The sequence below is a fragment of the Eimeria tenella genome, genomic scaffold (genome assembly GCF_000499545.2).
Source record: "Eimeria tenella Houghton genomic scaffold, Eth_scaff23, whole genome shotgun sequence".
Classification (NCBI taxonomy): domain Eukaryota; phylum Apicomplexa; class Conoidasida; order Eucoccidiorida; family Eimeriidae; genus Eimeria; species Eimeria tenella.
Window position 1 is genome coordinate 142,271 of NW_013542157.1, and position 20,275 is coordinate 162,545.

The 20,275-nt window shown below is 52.3% G+C and overlaps 5 protein-coding genes across 5 annotated transcripts; 2 read left to right on the forward strand and 3 right to left on the reverse strand.

The window, feature by feature from the left end:
- Positions 1 to 1,076: 1,076 nt before the first annotated feature.
- ETH_00016970 (uncharacterized protein) lies at positions 1,077 to 3,398 on the forward strand (the record flags this gene model as incomplete). Its single annotated transcript, XM_013374802.1, has 1 exon — positions 1,077 to 3,398. One exon carries the CDS (start codon positions 1,077 to 1,079, stop codon positions 3,396 to 3,398), a length of 2,322 nt encoding a protein of 773 aa, XP_013230256.1.
- A 1,792-nt stretch (positions 3,399 to 5,190) lies between these two features.
- Positions 5,191 to 7,774, reverse strand: ETH_00016975 (uncharacterized protein; the record flags this gene model as incomplete). Its single annotated transcript, XM_013374803.1, has 3 exons — positions 5,191 to 5,549; positions 5,647 to 7,021; positions 7,448 to 7,774. 3 exons carry the CDS (start codon positions 7,772 to 7,774, stop codon positions 5,191 to 5,193), a joined length of 2,061 nt encoding a protein of 686 aa, XP_013230257.1.
- A 3,245-nt stretch (positions 7,775 to 11,019) lies between these two features.
- On the reverse strand, positions 11,020 to 12,744 carry ETH_00016980 (uncharacterized protein; the record flags this gene model as incomplete). Its single annotated transcript, XM_013374804.1, has 4 exons — positions 11,020 to 11,296; positions 11,432 to 11,516; positions 11,624 to 12,519; positions 12,635 to 12,744. The coding sequence occupies 4 exons, from the start codon at positions 12,742 to 12,744 to the stop codon at positions 11,020 to 11,022; spliced, it is 1,368 nt and encodes a 455-aa protein (XP_013230258.1).
- A 2,400-nt stretch (positions 12,745 to 15,144) lies between these two features.
- Positions 15,145 to 16,790, reverse strand: ETH_00016985 (uncharacterized protein; the record flags this gene model as incomplete). The annotated part of the gene is made up of 2 exons (XM_013374805.1): positions 15,145 to 15,817; positions 16,060 to 16,790. The coding sequence occupies 2 exons, from the start codon at positions 16,788 to 16,790 to the stop codon at positions 15,145 to 15,147; spliced, it is 1,404 nt and encodes a 467-aa protein (XP_013230259.1).
- Positions 16,791 to 17,784: 994 nt separating this feature from the next.
- Positions 17,785 to 19,760, forward strand: ETH_00016990 (uncharacterized protein; the record flags this gene model as incomplete). The annotated part of the gene is made up of 4 exons (XM_013374806.1): positions 17,785 to 17,850; positions 18,478 to 18,734; positions 19,270 to 19,373; positions 19,537 to 19,760. The coding sequence occupies 4 exons, from the start codon at positions 17,785 to 17,787 to the stop codon at positions 19,758 to 19,760; spliced, it is 651 nt and encodes a 216-aa protein (XP_013230260.1).
- Positions 19,761 to 20,275: the final 515 nt, after the last annotated feature.

Consider the following 20,275-nt stretch of genomic DNA (forward strand, 5'->3'; position numbering starts at 1 on the left):
AGTTGCAACTACTGAGCTTTGAATTTGATTACGTAGTTTCAAGCAATTGGCCTGGAGCCGCCGAGGGCTCAGCCGAGACAAGCGATCGGAAGCGCCGAGTTGCTGTCTGCCGAAATGACCCGTGGGGCTGCCGGCGGACGAAGGCGCCTCTTCTCAGTGCATCACTCTCTGTTTCAAACTATCAAGTAAAATTAAAAATCATTTTTAATACATTTAAAGGTGAGAGGTCTCGATGCGGCTCTTGCCTCGCTCCTAGTTCGTCTGCCACTGCCGACAGGCCGCCGCCTCCAGGCCAGCAGGCAGTGTCAATGGCGCGGAAACGGTCGTCTTTGCCCGCCATTTAGCCCCTTTCGTTTATAAGTATCTATTTAAATTCGCTTACAGTAGCTGAGCTTAAACCTCTGCTGGCAGCACCCGCTTGGCCGTCGCCAGACATTGAAAGTCTTGCCGCCGCCGCCGGTGAAGCCCCGTGCACCCCACCGTACAGTACAGCAATTGCAATGAGTTTTTAAGGCCCCATGAACCCAGCTCGTGTCTGAGAGGAGGGGAATTTTTGCCCCATTAGTTGCCTTGGGAGCTGGGAGCGCACTACTCGCCACTGCTGGCGGTTGCTACAGCGGTCACCTTCGGTGGAGCGTTCTGCAAGCATCTCGACGTCGCTAAAAGGGGCACAGGTACCGCTTCTTGGCTCTTTTGCCACTATTTCTACTTCAGGTAGGCACTGAGAGTCGCGGAATGTCGCAGGTGCCGGCCACCCTCTCCAACCCGCCCCCTTTTAAATGCAGCAAGGCTTAAGTTGCTGCGCATCTCCTCTTCCGTAGCCACATGCTCCACAGACAACCAAGGCACGCTGTGAGAGAACTGACTTGCCGAAGCCTCTGAGCGCGACAGTCCCCAAGAGTGCCCACACCTCTACCACGCGCCCCAGCAGCTAGATTAGTTACCTCGGCACCAGCGGACGTCAGAGAGGGCACGAAATTTTCTTCGTGCTTGAACACTGAGTAAGCGGCGTCAACGCAAGTGCAGCAACTCGGGCTCGAAAGAGCACCGCGTTCGCGCTGCAGGAGCTCAACCGTATGATGAACGGATCGGACGGGCTCGCTACGGCTCCCACTGCAGCAGCTGCTGCAGCTGCAGCAGCAGCTCGTGACAGTGCGTCATGGTTTCTTAGAGCCGCGCGAAGCTCTGCGTCCGCTGCTGCCGGGCTTCATTCCCCATGTTCGATGCAGCCGTGCACAGATATCAAGGCCAAGGTTGGGGACACGCAGCTGGCTGCTTCTGCAGCAGCAGCTGACGCCAGTAAAATGATTACTACGAGCCGCCCTAGTACCTCGCTCGAATCCTCTAATGACAAAGGAGGGCTCCTGCAGGAACTGAGCATAGCTCTGTTCTCCAAACTTGCTGAGTCGCTGCCTAAGGATAGAGGTCCCCTCAGCTTCATGAGCTGGGAGGACGGCAGTTGGTACTGTGGCCAGATGGCTGACGGGGCCCTTGACGGTGTCGGAGTGTATAGGTACACGGACAACTCGGTATATTGCGGCCAATGGTCCCGTGATCGGCTTCACGGCTTTGGCGTCTTCATCACCCCCAGCGGTTTCGTCTACAAGGGAAGCTTCGAGGCAGACAAACAAAACGGGCCAGGTTGGCACCTCTTTGTATCTTTGTTCGCCTTTTGCCTTTGTTTTGAATATGTGCTTCGCTGCCGGCTATTGACGAACATGACTATACTTCTTAGGGACTTGCGTCGCGTGCTCGACTTCAAAAAAATGCGGCGGCACTTAGAGCAGCACATTGGTGGTTTGCTCGGTTCGCATGCGTTTCTCCTGTATTCAGGCATTTTTTTGGTTCCCCAGGGCCCAACCTTTTTCGGACATTTCCGCGAAGGTCGGCTGCACGGTTTTTCTTGCTGTGTCTCCCCGTCGGGGGCCTCACGCCCCCTGCTGGGAGAGTGGCGTGATGGGGAGTTCCTTCGGGCTCTGCCACTACACAGCCGCATTGCAGATTTTTACATTCGAGCTGCAGAGGCGCTCGACCTTTTGGAAGCTCCCTGGGGTCCTCTTCCCTTCCCAGTGCCCGACGCGACTCTTCTCGGGCTTCCCAAGGAAGAGGTCCCAGGAATCCTAGGATCCACCGGTGCCCCCAGCCATGCCCGGAGGGAGCCCAAGCTTTGCAGTGCAGCAATGCTAGAAGCGCTTCGCATAGAACTTCCTAGGAGTCTTCTGCAGGTGGCAGCAGCAGAGGGCGCGCGCCATGCGGCGCAGCAGCAACAACAGAATGGACGACACTCCAGTGGGCGGCTCGCGTGCAGTGGAAAGTCTTTAGTAAGAAAACGAAAGGCCAGCAATATGCCAAAGGTGCAGAGCAAGGACGGGAACGATGCCGCAGGATCGCGGTTCAAGGGACCCGGCAGCGATGGCTACGTGTCTGGAGGTAACGCCACTCCGCCCCCTCGCGCTACAACTACCAAGGCGCAGCTGTTGAGATGGGAAAGCGAAGCGAGAAAGCTGCCACGAATTCCGCACCTAAACTACAATAGAGTTCTCGGGCGCTGGTACGCGAGGGTTCGAGACCCGACAAGTGGCCGCCGTATATGGAAGGGATACACCTGCGCAGTGCACGGCTTCTTTCAGGCCAGGGATATGGCCATTGACAGGCTGAGACAGTTCAGCCAGCTCGTGGCTCCATTGCCCACAGCAGCAGCGCCGCATGAAGGCACTACTGAAGCAGGTGAAGGCACAGAAGTATACAATACAGGGACTTTAGGGGATGGCAAGGAGCGACAGCAACAGCAAGAACACGACCACCAAGCTGTGCCTCCCCGACAGGCAGAGTCGGAAATAGCTGTCGATGGCACAATTGTCTCAACTGCGCCGTCGGCAAAGGAAAACGTAGACGTCAAAGAAGCCCAAAGACAGCTGGGCCTAGTTCCTACTGTTGCAGTTTGCGGTGCCATGGCCACTGCAGAGTGCAACTCTTGTGCAAACTCTCCAGCTGTTACCCCCACCACTGCTGACACTGCAAGAAAAGAGAGTCCAAGGTCAGAGGCAAATAACCAAGACAGCCCTGATGTCGCACTACTTAGTGCGAGGCAAAGGTCACCCGCCGACCTCAAAACCCACGCCAGCTGCAGCACAGCAGACGAAGCAGCTGCAGTTACTGTTGCTGCAGCGACGACCGCTTCGCCGTTGCCGCCTCAGCAGCAACAGCAGCAGCTACCCGCCATCACGCCTTCAGGCCTATCCTTCGGGACAGAGGCAGAGGCAGCAAAGCACAGCTGCTCACAACACAAGGATTCAATGCAAGATGAAGAGGGTGTCTCCTGCAGCAGACTGACCACAGCCGATTGCAGCGACACGGTGATCAGCCGCTGCACCCCCACGCACTGCGACTCTGCCTGAGTGCCATTTGTAGAGCTTTCCCTTCTCTCTTCCCTATTCTGTCACTCGTGACACTGTTCCTATTACCTTTCTTAGCTCTAGTTGGGATTGCCAAGGCCCTCAGAACCCCTTGGCAAACATCCGGAGACGAATAATCGTCTTCGTCTTTGCTGCGTAGCTGCCCTTCGTATGCCATGCGCACTTGCTGCTTTTATAGACTCCACAGCTGCAGCATCAGCAGCTTATATACCAGCAGCTGAGGCAGCTTGTCATCGCAGCTAGGGCTGCAATAGCTCCCGAGTTCACACATAGTTACAGATTAACTGTTAACAGACAAAACACAAAGAGGGAAACTGAGTCCAACTGAATTCCGCACCGAATTTGCTTGCTGCTGCAAGCTCGCCCCACATTCCAACGCCGTGTAGATTGCGCAGCAGCAGCAGTAGGTACTGCTGCTCCTACACCAGCAGTTGCTGGTGAGGTGGCCGGCCGCGACCATGTGCTTCCGTTTCAAAGAGTTAAATCCGTTGAGGCGGGTGGCGCATTGACTAGCGCGCAAACATGAAATATTCCTTTGAGTACTTGCGGTAGCGAACTAACAGAAGCATCCCCCTTGAGACACCGAAAACCCAAAGCTGCGCTGAATTACAAGCAGCAATAAACAGTGAGAGCTCAAAACACACAAGGCACTTCCCTACTTTAGGGTCAGAGGGTTCCTCCAAGAAGCTGCTGCCACTTCGTTGGGAGCCTCTCCCATGCTAATCAACCAGGCAGATGTGGAGCGGGCGCCGTCCTTCTTGCAGCGTACAATGGCAGTCATAAAGTTAACCATACAATAAGTGTTTATACACCTATTGTAGTTATGTATACGTGCTTGAGGAAACAAAATGGCAGCATGGACATCTGGGCAGACGGTTTTGAGCTCAGTTGCTAACAAGTGCAATTGATATGTGTCTATTCAAAAGGAGTCGGGAAGACAGAACATTCATGGCTACATGAGTTTTAACGGGTGGTAGAGACGCTTGCGTAGCAATTACTCTTCACTGCTGTTCTGGAGGAGCAGAATTAGTGAGCACTCAGATAAGGTCAGCCAATCTGCTGCAAAGCAACGAAACCCTTGAGCGTTGAAAGGCAGCCTTAGCAAAGGGTGATGCGTTTTAGCTGCGTCTAAGGGAGATACGGCGATGCGCGTTATTCTGCCGCCTCTTGATACTCCTACTTCTGACTTCTCTTTCCTTTGGAAGTGTTAGTTGAAGGAATTAAAACTACAACTTGAAAATTGCAGCAAGGAATGCAGCCTGCACCTAGAGCCTAGAAAATTTATGACCAATTACGGCTGACGCTTGTATCGCTCTGTGGAAATGTACCAGCGGCAACAGCAGCAGCACAGCAGCTGCGCTTGCTGCGCACTACGCTACGCAGCATGAGAGTGCGCTCGACCTTGGATGAGTCCTCTGCTTTTGTTGTGGTGCAGTCCCTGCAGTTTGGAGATGGGAAGCTCAGCTTGCATAGCAGCTGCAACATACAAAACGAGTATGTTCATTTGCAACCTCAATTTTCTCAGTTACACAGCTAAGCTGCAAATAGCCCAGCCAACCGGAGTAAGTACATCTAAATACAGGTGTATGTATAAAACACGTTAAAATCCATATTCAAGTATAAAACAGATAGACACTCAGTTGCTGTGCCCAAAACGTTGTCGTAAACACTTATTCAAAGCTAAATCTTAAAACAACGCCTGCTTAATTAATTCCCATTCCAGGCACACACTGGTGCTGCAATTGCGGTTGCGGCTGCTGTAAGGACTGCGAAGCTACGGCGTGCCGGTCTGGAGCGGGGACCTAGCCTGTGGTTGCTGTCCCTCTTTTGATTCCCGCTCCTCCTCCTCGTCTTCTTCTTGTGCCACAGGTTGCTGTTGCTGGCCCTGTTGTTGCATTTGCTGCGGCTGCTTTCCCTCCTCGCGCTGCGCATCAAGGCCAAGGAAACTCTGGTGCCTCATTCTTTCTCGAGCCATGTATAGCAGTGGATCTGAAACGTTCGTGCGATCAGTCTCTGCTTTTGGTGTCGTAGCAGCCACCGCTTCTGCCTGGTGTGGCTGTATAACGAGCACTGGGGGAGGCAAAATCATCCAGGGGTTCCTCTTGATGAGCACCATGTGCGCAAAGAAGAGATCTACAAAAGACAGGCGGCGCAAGCTCACAAGCATATGAAGCTGTAGTGAGAGCATCGCCTGAAAAAAAGGGATCGCACTACTTCTGCTGCATCTTACCTTCACACCATTCGCCAAGGCTTGTGCCTATGAGAGGCAGCAATAACACAAACGCCAGTAGCAAAAAAGCAGCTGCTGTTTTCGAGCCCGGTTGCTCCTCCTTGCTGCTGCTTGAAATTTTGTTAAGTCGCAGCTGTAAGAAGGATTCTTCAGGCATTGCGTACAAGTTGGGGTTCCTTAGCTGCAGCTCAGAAGAAGCAAGACCAGCAGCAGGAAGAAGACCAGAGGACGGGTGTGATGGCTGCAGTGCGTTGGACTGAAAATGCCCTCGCTGAAGCTTCCGGCGGAGCCGCACCGCTGAAAGCGGCACCATAATGTTCTCCTGCTTTTGCTGCGGCAGCTGTTGCCGTTGTTGTTTCTGTTGGGGAGAGCGCAACGCCCGCACGCCGTCAGACTCTAGTGACTCATGGGCTTGAAATGCGACAAATGAAACTTTCGTCAGGTGCTCTTCCTGCTGGTGCCTAATTGGCTGCGGCAGCAGCAGCCGTTTGATGTCTTGAAATGCAGCAGGGCCCGCGAGGCCGTGTTGTGCTGCTGCTGAGTCGGCACCAAGCGCAAATAACAGAAGCGACGTCGCAACACATAGGGCCCCAAAGCTTGCTATGAAAAAATGGCCTCTGAGCCACAGGGCCACCAGCCATGCGCCCTCCGTAGGCACCCGTTTTTGTAGTGGGGCTTCTTCTCCTGTGGCATTATCTTGGGCTTCTGAGGCCTTCGGTCTCTCAGCAATAACAGCAGGGGCTTCTACAGTTCTTCGTTGTTGAGCCATAGCAGGGCCCAGGCGGCGGGGAGTAAGTTTCTCCCTTAAGAGTTGGACGAGGGTGTCCGGGGAAGGCGGGTAGATGGGCTTGCGGGGTGACAGGGACAGAGGTTTGCCAGACACAGCGTCTGCGGCCAAAGTGTCTAAGCTGTGCAGGTGAGGGTTGGGAGGACAGAAGATATAGTAACCGCCACGGGCAGTGGCCAATAACAGCTGGAGGTAGTGGGATAACAGCAACATAGCAGAAAGGAATGCTGCTACAATTAAAGGAGACAACCAGCACAAGTGACTGTAACCCACAAACGTGAACCAACCACGCGGCAGCGAATCCACTGCCAGAGCAGCCAAAAGCCGCTGGGTACCCACCAAGAAGAGCAACACCGCTGCAACGCAAATGGCCCAAAGCTTCCCGAGGGGAACCGGCTGTAGCAGGAACAGCAGCAAGAGCAGGCTGCAAGACGCCACAGCGGCCGCCAAACTTAATGGAGATGATTGGAGGCCGATACACTTCAGCAACGCCGCAGAGACGGCGCAAGCACAAGATGAAAAGACAATGGCCTTGAGGTGAGTCCCCACAAATAGCAAGGCGTTACCCACTTGCGCACGGCAGCTCGTCTGAGGCAGATGCACAGCGCATTCCCAGTCTTGCAATGCTCTCTGGGCGCATTTCGCAAACAAGAGAAAGTATAGTGTGTGCGCATGCACGCATGCATGAGTGCAAGCATGCATATACAGGCACACTTGCGTGCATGTAAATCTACATATGTATTATTAGCTGCGCGTATCTCTGCGTGCGCATATGCCTGTACATTTGCACTTCAGTGTAAAAATTAGCCAGTGCCTGTTTAAGTGTGGATTTGGCGTCAAGCTTTTACTTCTGGCTTTGCCTGCTTCATCACAGCACTGCTATGTGCATCTGCTTCTCTGCTTGGGTAGTTAGCAGCTTGCCAAGCTAGCAAGAGAGCAACGCGGCCAGTTAATACCAAGAGAGGTCAGGTGCCAGCGTTTTTAGATCTGCTGCTGCGTGCATGCTTGACTTACGACCCAGGCGACAAGTACTGCGGTAATGGAGCAAAGGAGACAACAGCCCGAGAAGGTGGTGAGCAACACGCATGCTATGCGTCTTAGTTTTTGCGTCTTGTCTGTTGATTCCGCCCAAGGCGAGGCAACAAAGCAGAAGAAGGCTGCAGCAAGCTGCCCTGCAAGGGCCACGCAGGCCGCAAAACGCAGAACCTTCCTCACGGTACCCAGCGACCAGTAACGGAGCTCCAACTGATATAGACAGTCATACTCACGAGAAACGGAAACGCAGCTGCTGTCACTAGAGCCCTTCAGCGGCGCCTTTGGGTCCTCCATGTCTGTCGACATGAGGCCTTTGTTTCTTTCGAGCCTGCAGCCCTAGTTTCTCTCTTTATATCTTTTCCCTTTCGCTTTGCTTCCTCTTCTCGTCCCTCTGATACTTGTTTTCGTGCCTTGGGCTCCTCCTCCGTTGATTTCATTCCAAATACTCCCCCAAAAATCAGTTTTTCTCAGTCGCCTCCTCAAGCTCATGTCGTATAACGTCCATCGCAACGGTTGGGGAAACACAGAACCAGGGCTGGCTGCAGGCCTCGTTCCCAAAACAGGCCTCCACCTGTCTCCTGCTGACGTTGGAAGCTGTACAGGATGGTGCTACTGCTGCGTAGACTGCGTTCAAGGTGCTGTGAGTCTAGCAAATGGAGGCAAAAACGGGTTAACGTTAGCTTTGTAGGCACCTGGGGTATCGGCTAATGGGCAACTTGCAGCTGTCTTTTGGCCGAGGCCCATCCTGCGCATTTATTCTTTCGTTGTTAGAATGAAGTGCCAGTGCTGAATCACGGACATTGGCGAGATTCCACGGTTGCAGGATATCGGCTGCCCGTCGTTAGCTGGCTGTATGCAGAATGTTCGAGGGGACTCTCGGGTCCGAATTATCGATAATGGGTCTCTTGAAAACCAAAATTTTGAAAGCCTGCATGAAAGGCTTGAAACAGTCAATTGGGGGCCCTGAAATGACACATTGCTGCCAAGTCAGCGATTGCCCATTGGTCTCCCCTTCGGCGGTGCTTGTGAGGCAGCTGTCGGCCAAGGCCAAGGCGCCGGTACGTCTGTTCATTCAAATTAGTCTCTTGCATATAAGCGGAGTTCGTTGACCGCATAATTGCCATTTATTTGTTTGTGCTCTGCATTTTTCTATTTCCACGGCGGGGAACGTCCACACGAGGCGCCTTAGCTGCCCCACTCTAGCTGAGGCTTGTCGCGCCACATGTAAGGTTATACACATTCACAGTGATACGCACATGAGTATAAATAAGCATAATTAAGCCTTGGTGTAGACTATAAAATATGCTCATACTTCAAAGCCAGCGGTTCTTGCCCCCGCATAAATCTAGCAATGCGGCCGTCTCTATGCCGAGCGTGATGCAATGGCGTAGACGTGGATGAACTACTTGTCCCCAAAGCCATTTTCCGCCTTTCAACCTGTGCATTATCAAAGGTTTCAGCTCCCTGTCTTAGCCGGTCTCCACCGCTGCTACAGCAGAGTAGCTCTGCCACAATGGTCATAAGCTACTGCCAGCCCCTGCAATTAGTCTGTCTCCTATCTATAGGTTCAATTTCGTTAGAAGGCACGATTCAGGCCGCTGAAACCGCTTGGCAGCATTGCGTAGTGTTGCCCTAGCCCAACAGGTACCCCAAAGGCATGGGCTTCAACCAGCTTTGACGAGTGCATCTGATGCATCGCCTCCAATTCACTATGAAAGGCGCAGAAAGGCTGTTTCAAGCGAGCTCTAAGTGGCACAAAACAAATTTAGCTTTTACTTTCGCCTCGTTCTGTAGATGCTGCCCGTTTCCAGCGGCTCGCGAAGTCAAGCTTCAAAAGCTGAAACAAGCAAACAGCAAAACAGAGGCAGACGTGTAAAATAACAAGCTGCAACCCGCCATCCCTTGGCGTTTTTCTCTACTTTCTTTCAGGGTTCTCCTTTTGCTGGCTCAAAGCGGAGCTGTATGTGTCTGCAGAGGCCGTCCAAGCAGTAGTGACCTCCAGTGAAAAGTTCCACGTGTTCGTGCGACGGGCAGTGGAAATTCATGCACTACTGTTCTTCGCTTGCAGGCCCTTCATGTACCCTGCTAGCCAGCGGATACAGAAGGATTCTTCAGCTTACTAAAGGCGTTGGGGGCCGCTGCTATGCCTGATATTCCTTACCATTTGTTTCCTGAAGTATAAGGCGTCGCCTTCTTCTGCCATGGGTGAGCATCCCTCAGCCAGCTGTGTTGCTATCATGCAGCAGAGGACTCCTGTGTCTCTCTCGTCATATTGAGCAGCGATAGACGGCTAAGAACACACGGAGAAACAGCCGCGACAGCCTTAAGGGTAGTGCTATGAAGAATGCCTGCCGCAAATATGCGGCAAAATGCCATGTAGAACAATCTAAAGAAATAAAAAAGACTAATAGTGACATGAAGGGGGCGAATTTGAGGCAATCAGACCTCCGAATCAAAGTTGGTACGATAGAGGCTGTAGACCCTGAGGCCTGCAGATTGGCAGCATATGGAAAGGTATCGGAAAGGTATCGAATGATTATATTAAAGGCATAAATTACGCGTATAAAAGCAAATAGCAAGGCAGTTATAATGCCTGCAGTGAATGCGCATGGGTCACCCCAACTGAGGATTTCCCAGAACTGGCTGTCCTGCCTTACCGTGCTTCTCTGCAAGCCGCTTGAGCAGGGGCAGCAGGTGCTGCACTGGAATCTTTCCTGGCTGTCCGAAAGGGTCAAACCAACGAAGCAAGAAGAGCACCGCATTGGGGCCCGTGCTGCAGCAGCACAGAGGAGAATTCCATCGCAGGTGGCAGTGATCCCCAACAACAGAAAGTGTAGCAGCAGATGCATTTCTTGGCAGAAAAATGCTAGTGGAAGCTTAAATCGCGGCGTAGATACAGAAGGCCATGCAAATTCTTATGTTGACGACTGTTGGCGACGATGTTGAGACTTTGAGTAGAACCGCGAGTGGGCATAGACAAGAAGGTTGTCACTAGAATGATTGAAATGAACCAGCTAACGCAAAGTCAAATGAGTCATTTCTAGAGCTCTGGGAGCCTGAAACCCCACATGGTGTCCAGAATGAGAGCTGAATAATGCGTTGAGCCGCTCAGTAAGGGCAAAACAGTTACTTGGGCTTCCAGAACCCCGCGGGTCTCCAACGCTTCCTGCAGCCCGAAAGATAGCAGACACACCCATTACAGAAAGGCTCTGAGCCACGAGCTGGGAGTTTTATACTCTATGTGGGGAACCTGCAGCAGCCGTCGTAAAGCATTTTCTTCACGCATTGACGACTTTCAGAGCCTATGGTGTTGCACCTAAGCGGGCTCCCTCACCAGAATAGCTTCGCTGTCATCAGGGGACAGAGCAGGGGAGAGAAGTTTTGAAGCCAACTCCACAGTCAGGCTTGTCTGCTTTGGTCTTCTCCTCCTGGAACACCACACGACACCGCAGCCAGCCACAGCCGTACTGCTGAATACAAGTCAATGGACTTTGCGCAAGTTGCCTCATAGAGTGAGGCAGCCCCCCCATGACTCAAAATCACTGATTTGCTCATGGGGGGGAGCTATGAGGCAGCACATGTACTTTGGCGTCGTCAGGGGTGTCTTGTTGATCTGCAAGGCCACATGCACAACAGCACAGCTTCACAGAAACCGAAGAACTGTCAGTTGGGTGTGCAGCGGCAGCTGCGGCCTGCGTGTGAAGCTGCAGCTCGACTTTGATGCATTTACAAGGCTGTGACATGGCGCTCACCTCGAGGGCCTTCAAGAAAACGTTCACGAGATTAGGAGTCAAGGCTTCGTTGTGTAGCATGATTCCTTGCTCTTCCCTGGGTGCACAATAAAATGCCGGCGCTAAAAGGAGTTTTGAGAGACCCGGCTCCCAGTAAAGCGGGCGCACTGTCTTGTGCAACAGGCAGAGCATATATGCAGGAGCGAAGTAGCGGCAGACGCTTGAACCTTACGGGTTTACTGTCATCCCTTCAATCTTGAAAGGCGGGAAACCCGCCTGCTCCCAGCGACTAACGACACTGCTGATGAGTTCCTCCTCTGCAGACAAGCCCCGATACATACTCTGCTGCTCCCCGTAAACTTCGTGCTGCTGTTGCTTGTGGGTCGCGGGGCAGACGTGATAAAGGCAGTCAGAGCAGACTCACCTGAGCGTGTCATTTTCCTGGCTGTCTCCCCGCACTTTTCATATCGCTTGTTGATCTTTGTAATCTGGAAAAATATGCAGCAACTCATAAGATGATTTTTAGTTATCAGGTGTAGCTCCAGCTTCCTATGAAGCGAGCTCGCGTGCTCACACAGACCAGTGCGGATAACTCCAACCGTGCTCACCGCTTTGTTCACAACTGACGCCGGTAAGGATGATCCTTCGAGGTTTCGCAAGTCAACGGGTCCCTTTACAGGAGCAGGGGCCTCATCTTCTGTCGCTGAAGGCCCCTGTTCTCTGCTCGTCTCCCCGTCGCTCCAGTCGCTCTCTTCGGAGTCGATAAACTCGGGAGTATCACCGGGTTGCTGCTGCTGTTGCTCTGCTTCCACAGGGATGTCTGTGTCGGAATCTTGCGGGTCGACATGAAGCTGTAAACGCGCAGACTTACGTTGCCGCTGCATTTGCTGCTCCTTCAATGGTCCTCCTGTGTCGCTGTTGTTTGACTCCGAAGAGCTAGAGTGCAACTGGAAGTGCACAGATTGCCGGTGTCGCTGCGTTTCCTTCTTCTGTTTCTGCTGCTGTAACAGTTGTTCGCCATTTACTGGGTTCAGCGAGCCTCGGTGCACCTTGAAGTGCAGAGATTTCCTGTGCCGCTGCTCCTCCTGCCACTGGCGCTGCCCCCTGCGATGCAATGACTGAGCTGCTGCTTGTCCCACGGGTTTACCGTGCAGCCTTACGTGAAGAGATCTCCTGCGCCATTGCTGCTCTTGTGATTCCTGAGGTTGTTGCAGTTGATCTTGGCCGTGTTGCCAATGACTAGTGGTCCTAAGCAAGGCCTCGCCTGGCTCCGGCCTGTCGACCGTCAGCCACCAGAAGCAGCTTGGCCCCTCCTCTTCCCTAGAAAAAGCACAAGCAAGGGATGAACCGCAGTTCCACTAGTGCGTCCAGGGGAATAATTGCCCCGGCGTGCACACACACCGCGATCTAAAGAGGGCCCCTGATGATCCCATACGTTTGTGCCAAACTGCTCCACCTCCTAAAAGACTTACGGCACTGGGTTCTCTGAAAGGGAAAAAGGCCTCTGGTAGCGTGGAGAAGAGAAGGGGACTTTCGGGGCGTCATGAGGCTCCAAGGCCCGCGTGGGGCTATAGGTCGGGATAGGCTCTCCTTCTGCAGAAACATGCGCAGCTCAGAGGGCACTGCAACGAAAAGGAAACGAGTGAAAACTGCGGATGAGGAGGCACAGCTTCATGTGGTGGCAGAAAATGGCCAATAGAAATACCTAGCCCCGTAATGGGGATCAAACAGCAGAAAAAATAAGAGAGGAGTACGTGCAAAGGCTCGAAGATCCACCGGGAAAACCAAGAGAACATATGAATTGGGAGCGGGCGGAAAGAAAAAATAAAAGTTTGAAATGCAGACAAACAAGCACGAATGGAGATGCGGGCAGAGGAAGAAGCGCCAACACGGTGGAGGGCACAAACGGGAAAGAGAAGTGGTAAGTAAAGAAGAGATAAAAAAGATAAATAACCTAGAGAACGAAAGCGGTTCCAAGAACAGTCAGGCTTTTAAGCTAATGAGAAGAAGGCTCCTTAAGCTCAATATTCACCCGCGCCATTCGCCCGATAAAGCAGCTGAAAGAGAGCTGCAGGTCCTAGAATAAGCCCGAACATGCTGTATCCGAGTTAACTTTTTTATTGCTGTTTCGTTCTGTGCCTCCTTCTCCCTCTTAGGCAGTCGGCAGCGCATGCCTGGACGCAGTTTGGCCCCAGGAAAATTCCCGGCGCCCCCAATCTCAGCTGCTTTGGAATATTAGAGCTCGTATTCAGTGATATAATATTTGTGGGTAAGCGTCTTGTGGGCTGTGGATCATCAAGCCACCGCACATGCACTACACGGCGAGACTCGGCAGCAGCCGGCAGGCTACTCAAGTGAGGGGCTAGAAGACTTGTTTCGTCTGTCTGTTCCGATTAAATCTAAATTGTAAAAATGGCAATATTATAATCGGTTACTAGGTGAAAATGCATGCATGCAGGAACCAAGAAGGTCTGAGGCCTCAACAGACCGCCTCGCCCGCTGCCGCCTCCAAGTCCAATGGAGTCTATGGGTCCCGAAGGCGTGCAACAGTTTCTGGTGAACTATAGAACAGAAATGGAAAATAATATTACACGATTTTATTTAATTTTGTTTGTTTCTAGGCTTTTGTGTTTGTCTTCAGCAGGTGCTGGAGCAGTAGCGTTGGGCGCGGAAAGGGCGTCCCGCTTGGAGAGAGTCGCGGCCGAGCCCAGGCGGTCGTCTGAGCATAATCACTTTCCGCAGTGTTTTGCTTTATAGAAAATCAGGCTTCACACATTTTTAAAGTTTGTTTTACAGCTTTACAAAAGGGGAGGGATGCTGAAGGGGGTGCTCTCACTGAGGCCACTGGCCCGCCGTGCTGTCCACAGAAAAGTCGTACAGGAGCTACTGCTTTTGCCACTGCTCTTCCTGCAGCTTTTCGCCTGCTATCTTCACCTTTTGCTTCCGATATTTGTTGTTTAGACAATCGCACTAAATCAGCCGTGTTTATTATCGAGGGCTGTGTCGGCGGGTTTTTCCGTCTGACTGAAACTGAATGGTGCTACTGTGTTCAGCGTTCATGAATAACGCGTTGCTCATATTGAGGCGATTACTTCTGTGTTTCTCAGTGCTTTTTCAGGCCTTTTCATGACACTTGGACCATGGTGGCACCTGCCTTCCTGCTCCCCACTTGAGCGCGTTCTCTTCTCAGCCCTACTGTTGGGCGGTGGGAGTAGGCAAGACGATAGTCCTCTGTTTCAGCGTGCATCGCCTGCTATTGCCTCTGATGCTGCTGCGCAATACTAGGGTAATGCCTGCCCGAGCCTAGCAAAGGTCGTGCCACTACGGCAGAGGTTTCAACGATACTAATTAAATTACAGCAGCTAAAGCTTGGCTTCATTGGCAGTAGTAACTTTCTGCAGTAGCAGCATCGCTCACAGATGTCTGACCCTGAGTTTCCCCTGATGTTTTCGTATTAACGGTTGCACGTGCCTTGACCGTTTGAGGCTGTAATTGCAGGATTAACAACAGCAACAAAAGCAGCTGCAACTGTTGCCCCTAAAATAAATGTAGCATTTAGTTCTGCTGTCTCGGCAGTGACGGCCCACTTGCCTGTCTCAACTCGAAGCCCCAAGACCCTCCTGATAAGTGTTGTCCCACAGAACCCTTTACTAGCGATACCCAAACGGATCCCTTTCCGGTTCCCTCAGGCATTTCCTGCCCAAAACCACATGTGCTTGACTTTTTAAATGATTTCAAGTGAATTAAAAAAGTGTTCAGAGTTTATGATTTGTATAGTAGACGCTCTCGTGGGTTGTGGCTGCCCCTAGAGCTTCAGGCTGCACCGGGACTCAGATCAACCTGTCTCCAGCGTGCAGGCAGGAAACTACGTGCCCCTCCTAGCCTGAACCTATTGGTCCCCTTTTTCCCTCGCCAGAGTCTTCCTCAATTTTTTTTACTCTGACACTAGGGCAATACTGCATGAGGCGGGGGCGGCACGAGTATTTTTTGGGGAGGAAGGCACTGGGGAGGCAGTGGTAATGTGGCCGGGGGTGGAGGGGGCCCAACCGGTGTGGTGATCACTGGCGTACCGCACGTCTCGATCACTGCGTGAGCGTGTGGCTGGTGTGCTGCAGCGTGAGCAACAGCCTCGCAGAGCTCCCTGTCTCTTTTTTTCTGCCTCCTCTTTCTTCGGTAAGCATTAATTTTTGGCCCGAAGGCGCGAGCAAACATGAGTGTTGCGGGGTAGAGACAAAGGAAGACCTGCATTGCTGCCATTTGCACCAGGCCAGCCACGCCGACTTCATGGCCCAAGGCAGTAGCCCACTGAGCTAAATTCACCAAGGTTTTTAGCTGGGCAAGCAGCGACGACTCTTTGTGGGGCCTGTTGCTATAGTTGACGACATATGTCTCTTTGGCGGCTGCCCAAGCCACGGCCGCAACCAGCGCCGCCGCTCCAAACAGCCCCATCAGTCCTGCGAATTGCCATCTCCCCAAGCATCCAAAATTCAAGCATAGGAGACAGGCAACAGATAGCAAAGCCGCCGGAGCTCCAAACACGGGGGGCGCCAGGCCCCCTATTGCCCCCTGCACCAGCAGAAAAGTCACTGCCCATGACACTAACAACGCGAAACACGTCCTGGACACAAAAAGCACATACCGGAAAATGTAATTTCCAGTTTGTAAACCGTAAGCGACTGAAGCCTTCTCCTTAAGCTGCAGCCATATCCGCGGAGTGTCAGCTACTTGAGTTGGGGTCTCTAGAAAGTCCGGAGAAGCTCATTACGCTTTAAGACGGAGTTAAAGTAGAAAACTACTGTAAACTTTGGTTTACGCTACAGAGGCTTGTCTAGCTTGTGAGCATTTTGTGGATGTACGTACGTGGCGGCGCCCGCTGCAGTGTCATGGCATGTGGCTCTTGCTGCTCTTGCGCTTGCTGCTGTTGCTGCTGCTGTCATGGCGCCTGCTGCTCTGATAATGTGCTCGTGAGTCTTAACAAAGAGCAGCGTGCCATAGTTAAAGGGGAGCATGAAGGCGACAACTGCAGGGGACCGCTGGGCAGACTGAGCCACGGCGTAGCCACAAAGCCACATGCCACAAGTGACAGTGGTAGCAAGGCAAATAAGGGACTGCACTATGCTAAGGGCGCGAAGGACTTTCGCCCATTTGCAGCAGCCGAGGTAGATCGCAACAGCGCCCGCAACCGCAACAGCGAATGTAAAGATCAGGAGCAAAGCCACCAACACAAACGCCAAACACCAGGCGTATGTCTTGGGGTCCCTTTGTAGCACGTAAATGTATATAGACGGCAGCTCAGGGTCCAGAATGTTGGGGAGAAGCCCGTGAAGTCTCATGCCGTTGGTGGCGGCTGCCAATAAAAGCAGCGCTGCGCCCAGCTGCAGGCCCACAGAAGCAGCAACTAGCCCCAGCGGCGGAAGACATGGCAAAAGCCGACACGTCCACTGCCTATTAGAGCTCTCTGTAGACAGCTCAGAGTCAACCGAGTATAGGGGATACGCCACGGTCAGTGCGCCTGGCTCAAGCACCTCTTCAGGGTCGGCGTAGGTCACCCCCACGTCCCCCCGCCAGACCACATCTGCCGGTGCTATCATCAGACAAAGGCTTCATGCTCTTCTGCCGCGGCTGTCGTTGCTGCTAGGGTTACTGCTCTTGCTACAATCAATCTATACTCAAACGGTTCCAGTCCCCGCGCTCCTGCCAGCCGTTCTCAGCTGGCAAGGGAGACAGCAACATGAACCTCCTCATGCCGCCCGATGCCTAAGGGCTGCTGTTTGCCTTTCGGACAGAGCAGCGAATCGAAAGGCTTTCAGGAGATGTGTAGACGTCTACTGTATCTCTGTAGCGTGCGACCGGAACTAGGTCTCGCTATTGCATGTTTACGGACTCAGATTAACCCTTATACGTGTTAACACTCTTGTTTCATTTCAGATTATGTAAAGCCACGAGCAGGCGACGCCTCCGCTGGCCATTCGCTCATTGGTTGTTGGCCGCACTCGATGGGCACTGCACATGAGACGGCTGCACAGGACAAAATACGGCTGATCAGCCAGCAGCTAGTGTTCGTCTAAAGTGAATCCTGAAGTCGTAAAGGACGGGGTGGCATCGCTGCTGCACGGAAACCAGCATTCGAGCGGTTCTAACCGTTACCGGGGCTGCATGCGAGTGCAACACCAGATCTGGAACTGCTGTAAAAGCTGTCAAGCTGCAGGCCCCGCATAAAAATGAACACTATGATTGCCAATATTGATACATATTCCAACTCCGAAGAACCTTGAGTTAGCGCTTACGTGTGATCTACGGGTTACCAGCCCCCTCACCGTCTATGGCGGTCACCGCAGGACGAAGTCACAGCTTCATGGGGGCCTCAATACTGCATGTATCCATTCTTTGATGAATTCAGGAGTGCTTGAAACGGCTGTCAACTCAGCATAAAACAGCAGCCGCCCCACGTTCGACTGCAACGGAAACGGCAGCAAATAGAAACACGCACACGCCTTTATCTCCTCGCGTACCTGCCTAATAGTGTTTTGATTAGTACTCATTTTAAGAGTGGGCAAACTGCAAGTAATTGAGGCTACCCTGGCCATGGCGGCGCGACCGGGAGATGGAGCTGTGCTGCTCCTGTTCCCAGAAATTCTGCGACAGAAGAAGGTATAGCGCTGCGCATAGCCGTCGCTTGCTAGTTCTGCTGCGATCAATTCACATGCTCACAAGCCCAAAAGAGCCGCCAAACGCTAGTTTAGTTGGGTATTTCAACGGGCGAGCTGGCATGCGTATAGAGTTCACTTAATAGAGTTGTACTTACCTCCTGGTTCGCTGACAAATATTTTTCAAACTGTGCTGCACATACACCAGAGCTGGTCTGATCGAATTGCTGACGCCTATTGATGTTTGAGGGCCTCCCTACATCGGGAGCCCGTGATAGCTGTATGCGCCACAAGGAAACATGCCATGAAGGCTAGACTGCACAGACTATACACGAGAACTCTGGGCTTTTGTTCAGGCAGCAGAGGTGGAGGAGCTGCTGCTAGACATGTGCTATGACATAATCAGGACAAAGACCGTCGCATTCACTGAGGTACTGCAAACTTTAATGCTTGGGATTTATGGGTCAAGGCCAAGGCTCTGCTTAGTCTTCTTATTCGAGTTGAGAGAAGAGGGCTACGATTGATGGCTGTTGCTATGACAAGAGAGAAGCAGCAATCTAACTGCTTCACGTCGGAGCCAAAAATCCTGCCTAGGGCTTAACTCTTCGGGTTCAGGGCTTTGCTGCTGCAGGAAGAGGCGAATGGAGCTTTTGCTGAAACTCCTGAAGGATGGATTCGCTCCCAGTTTATCGAAGAGCTTACACAGGGTTTGTCAAGCATCATTTTGTTGCAGCACCCTCTAGGCAAGACGCGTAAGCGGCTGGCTGAGTCTCTCGCTGCTGCGGCTTCACTAGCTACTACGTCAACGACTGATGCAGCTGCTGCTGCAGCAAAAGCTGATACCGATGATGACACGCAAGAAGAAGATGAAACCGGCTTGGCTGAAGCGTGAGGCCCCTCAGCGCACCTGCCATCCCTAGCCTGCTGTAGAGATATGGTTACAGAAGCAAAGCTGTGGAGAAAAACGGAAGCCATGAATCCACTAGACACGAGGCATTCACACAAGGAAGCATGAACAGAAAATCTGGCCCGGAAACAGACACAGCCAAACACAGGGAGAGAATGAAAAAAAAGGAACAGGCAAATGGGGACATAAGGAAGCAGACTGCGACAGACATTAGAAGGCAGAGAAAAACACTCAAGAGAGAGACACTGCGGCCGATAACCAGAGAAAAAGACAAACAGCGCCTAACATCCTCAGATACTTGCCCCAAAGGAGCTTCATAAAATAAGTGCAGGGGACAGAAGCGCAAACTAAATGAGCATTAAAGGGGAAGCAAGGAGAGAAAAGCAAACACATACCACTGAACGTTTCAGTTGAGCCCCTTTTTCACGTACTAGAGCTTCGAACTTGACGTTTCAGCCCTGGCACTTCGAACTAGTAATTATTCACCATTAAGTGTACAACAGTGTCCTTCTGCAGGTTTCGCAAAGCTTTCTGCATTGGACCCACTGGACCTCAGCAATTTTATCTGAGCACTTGCAGATGGACCTTTGAAAGAGATGTACTCTTCTTCTACCCTTCAGGTTAGCTGTTGCTGCTGCTACAGTTGCTGCTTCGCTTGTTGCTGCTGCCGCTGCGTGGATTGCTGCACTTCGTGCAATTTGTGGCACTGTTTTTCTGGATCGCAAAGATGGCCATGGCCGTATCACCACTGCAGCTCTTGCTTCACTGCTTCTTGTGTTACAGTGAAACCGTCTCAAGTAGAGCGTTCTGTGCTGCTGGTAAAGCCCAACGTGACAGCAGCTGTTGCAGCAGCGGAAGCGCGTGGGGAGTCGTGTCCTGAGAAGGCTTTGGAGGTGCTGCTGCTGGAAGAGGGCCTCACAATTTTGGCATCCATTAATTTTCAGCCCAGGAAAAGGGATATACAGAAGCTGTTCCCCGGCCAAACTGAGAAGGTGCTTACAGCTTAGAATATCAAACTCAAAACCATAACTGATAAGCCGTCACCCACACTGGGCTCAACAAGCCAATGGTTGGCCACCAATGAATTCCCAATAAAGTCCAAAGTCTACGCTTCTGAACACGTACATAACCCTCTTTCTCCGTAGCAAAGTGCGTGAAACCCTGGGTTGCATAGAATCGTTGCAGTTTTGGCTCTTCTGCCCCGCTTTTAAAACCATAACAAGTCACATGCAGAGCTTCCGCAACAGATGAAGCCCACGATACACTATCACAGGTGCTCTGAACTATCCATTGCACACCTCAAGCGCCACCACGACAAACAGACAAGCAGTTCTGGGGTGCTCCAAGGTTGACAACGCACACCCGCAGGAGCTCCCAGTTAATTTATGGCGGCCCCTGTGTCCAGCATAGCGTATAGGTACTGTCACGCATGCAGACACCGAAAACCTCGCGGGGGCACTTGCAGCAAGCATTGCACATAAGCAGGGGCTTCGAAAGACTGCGCACTAGCACTCCGCAGGCC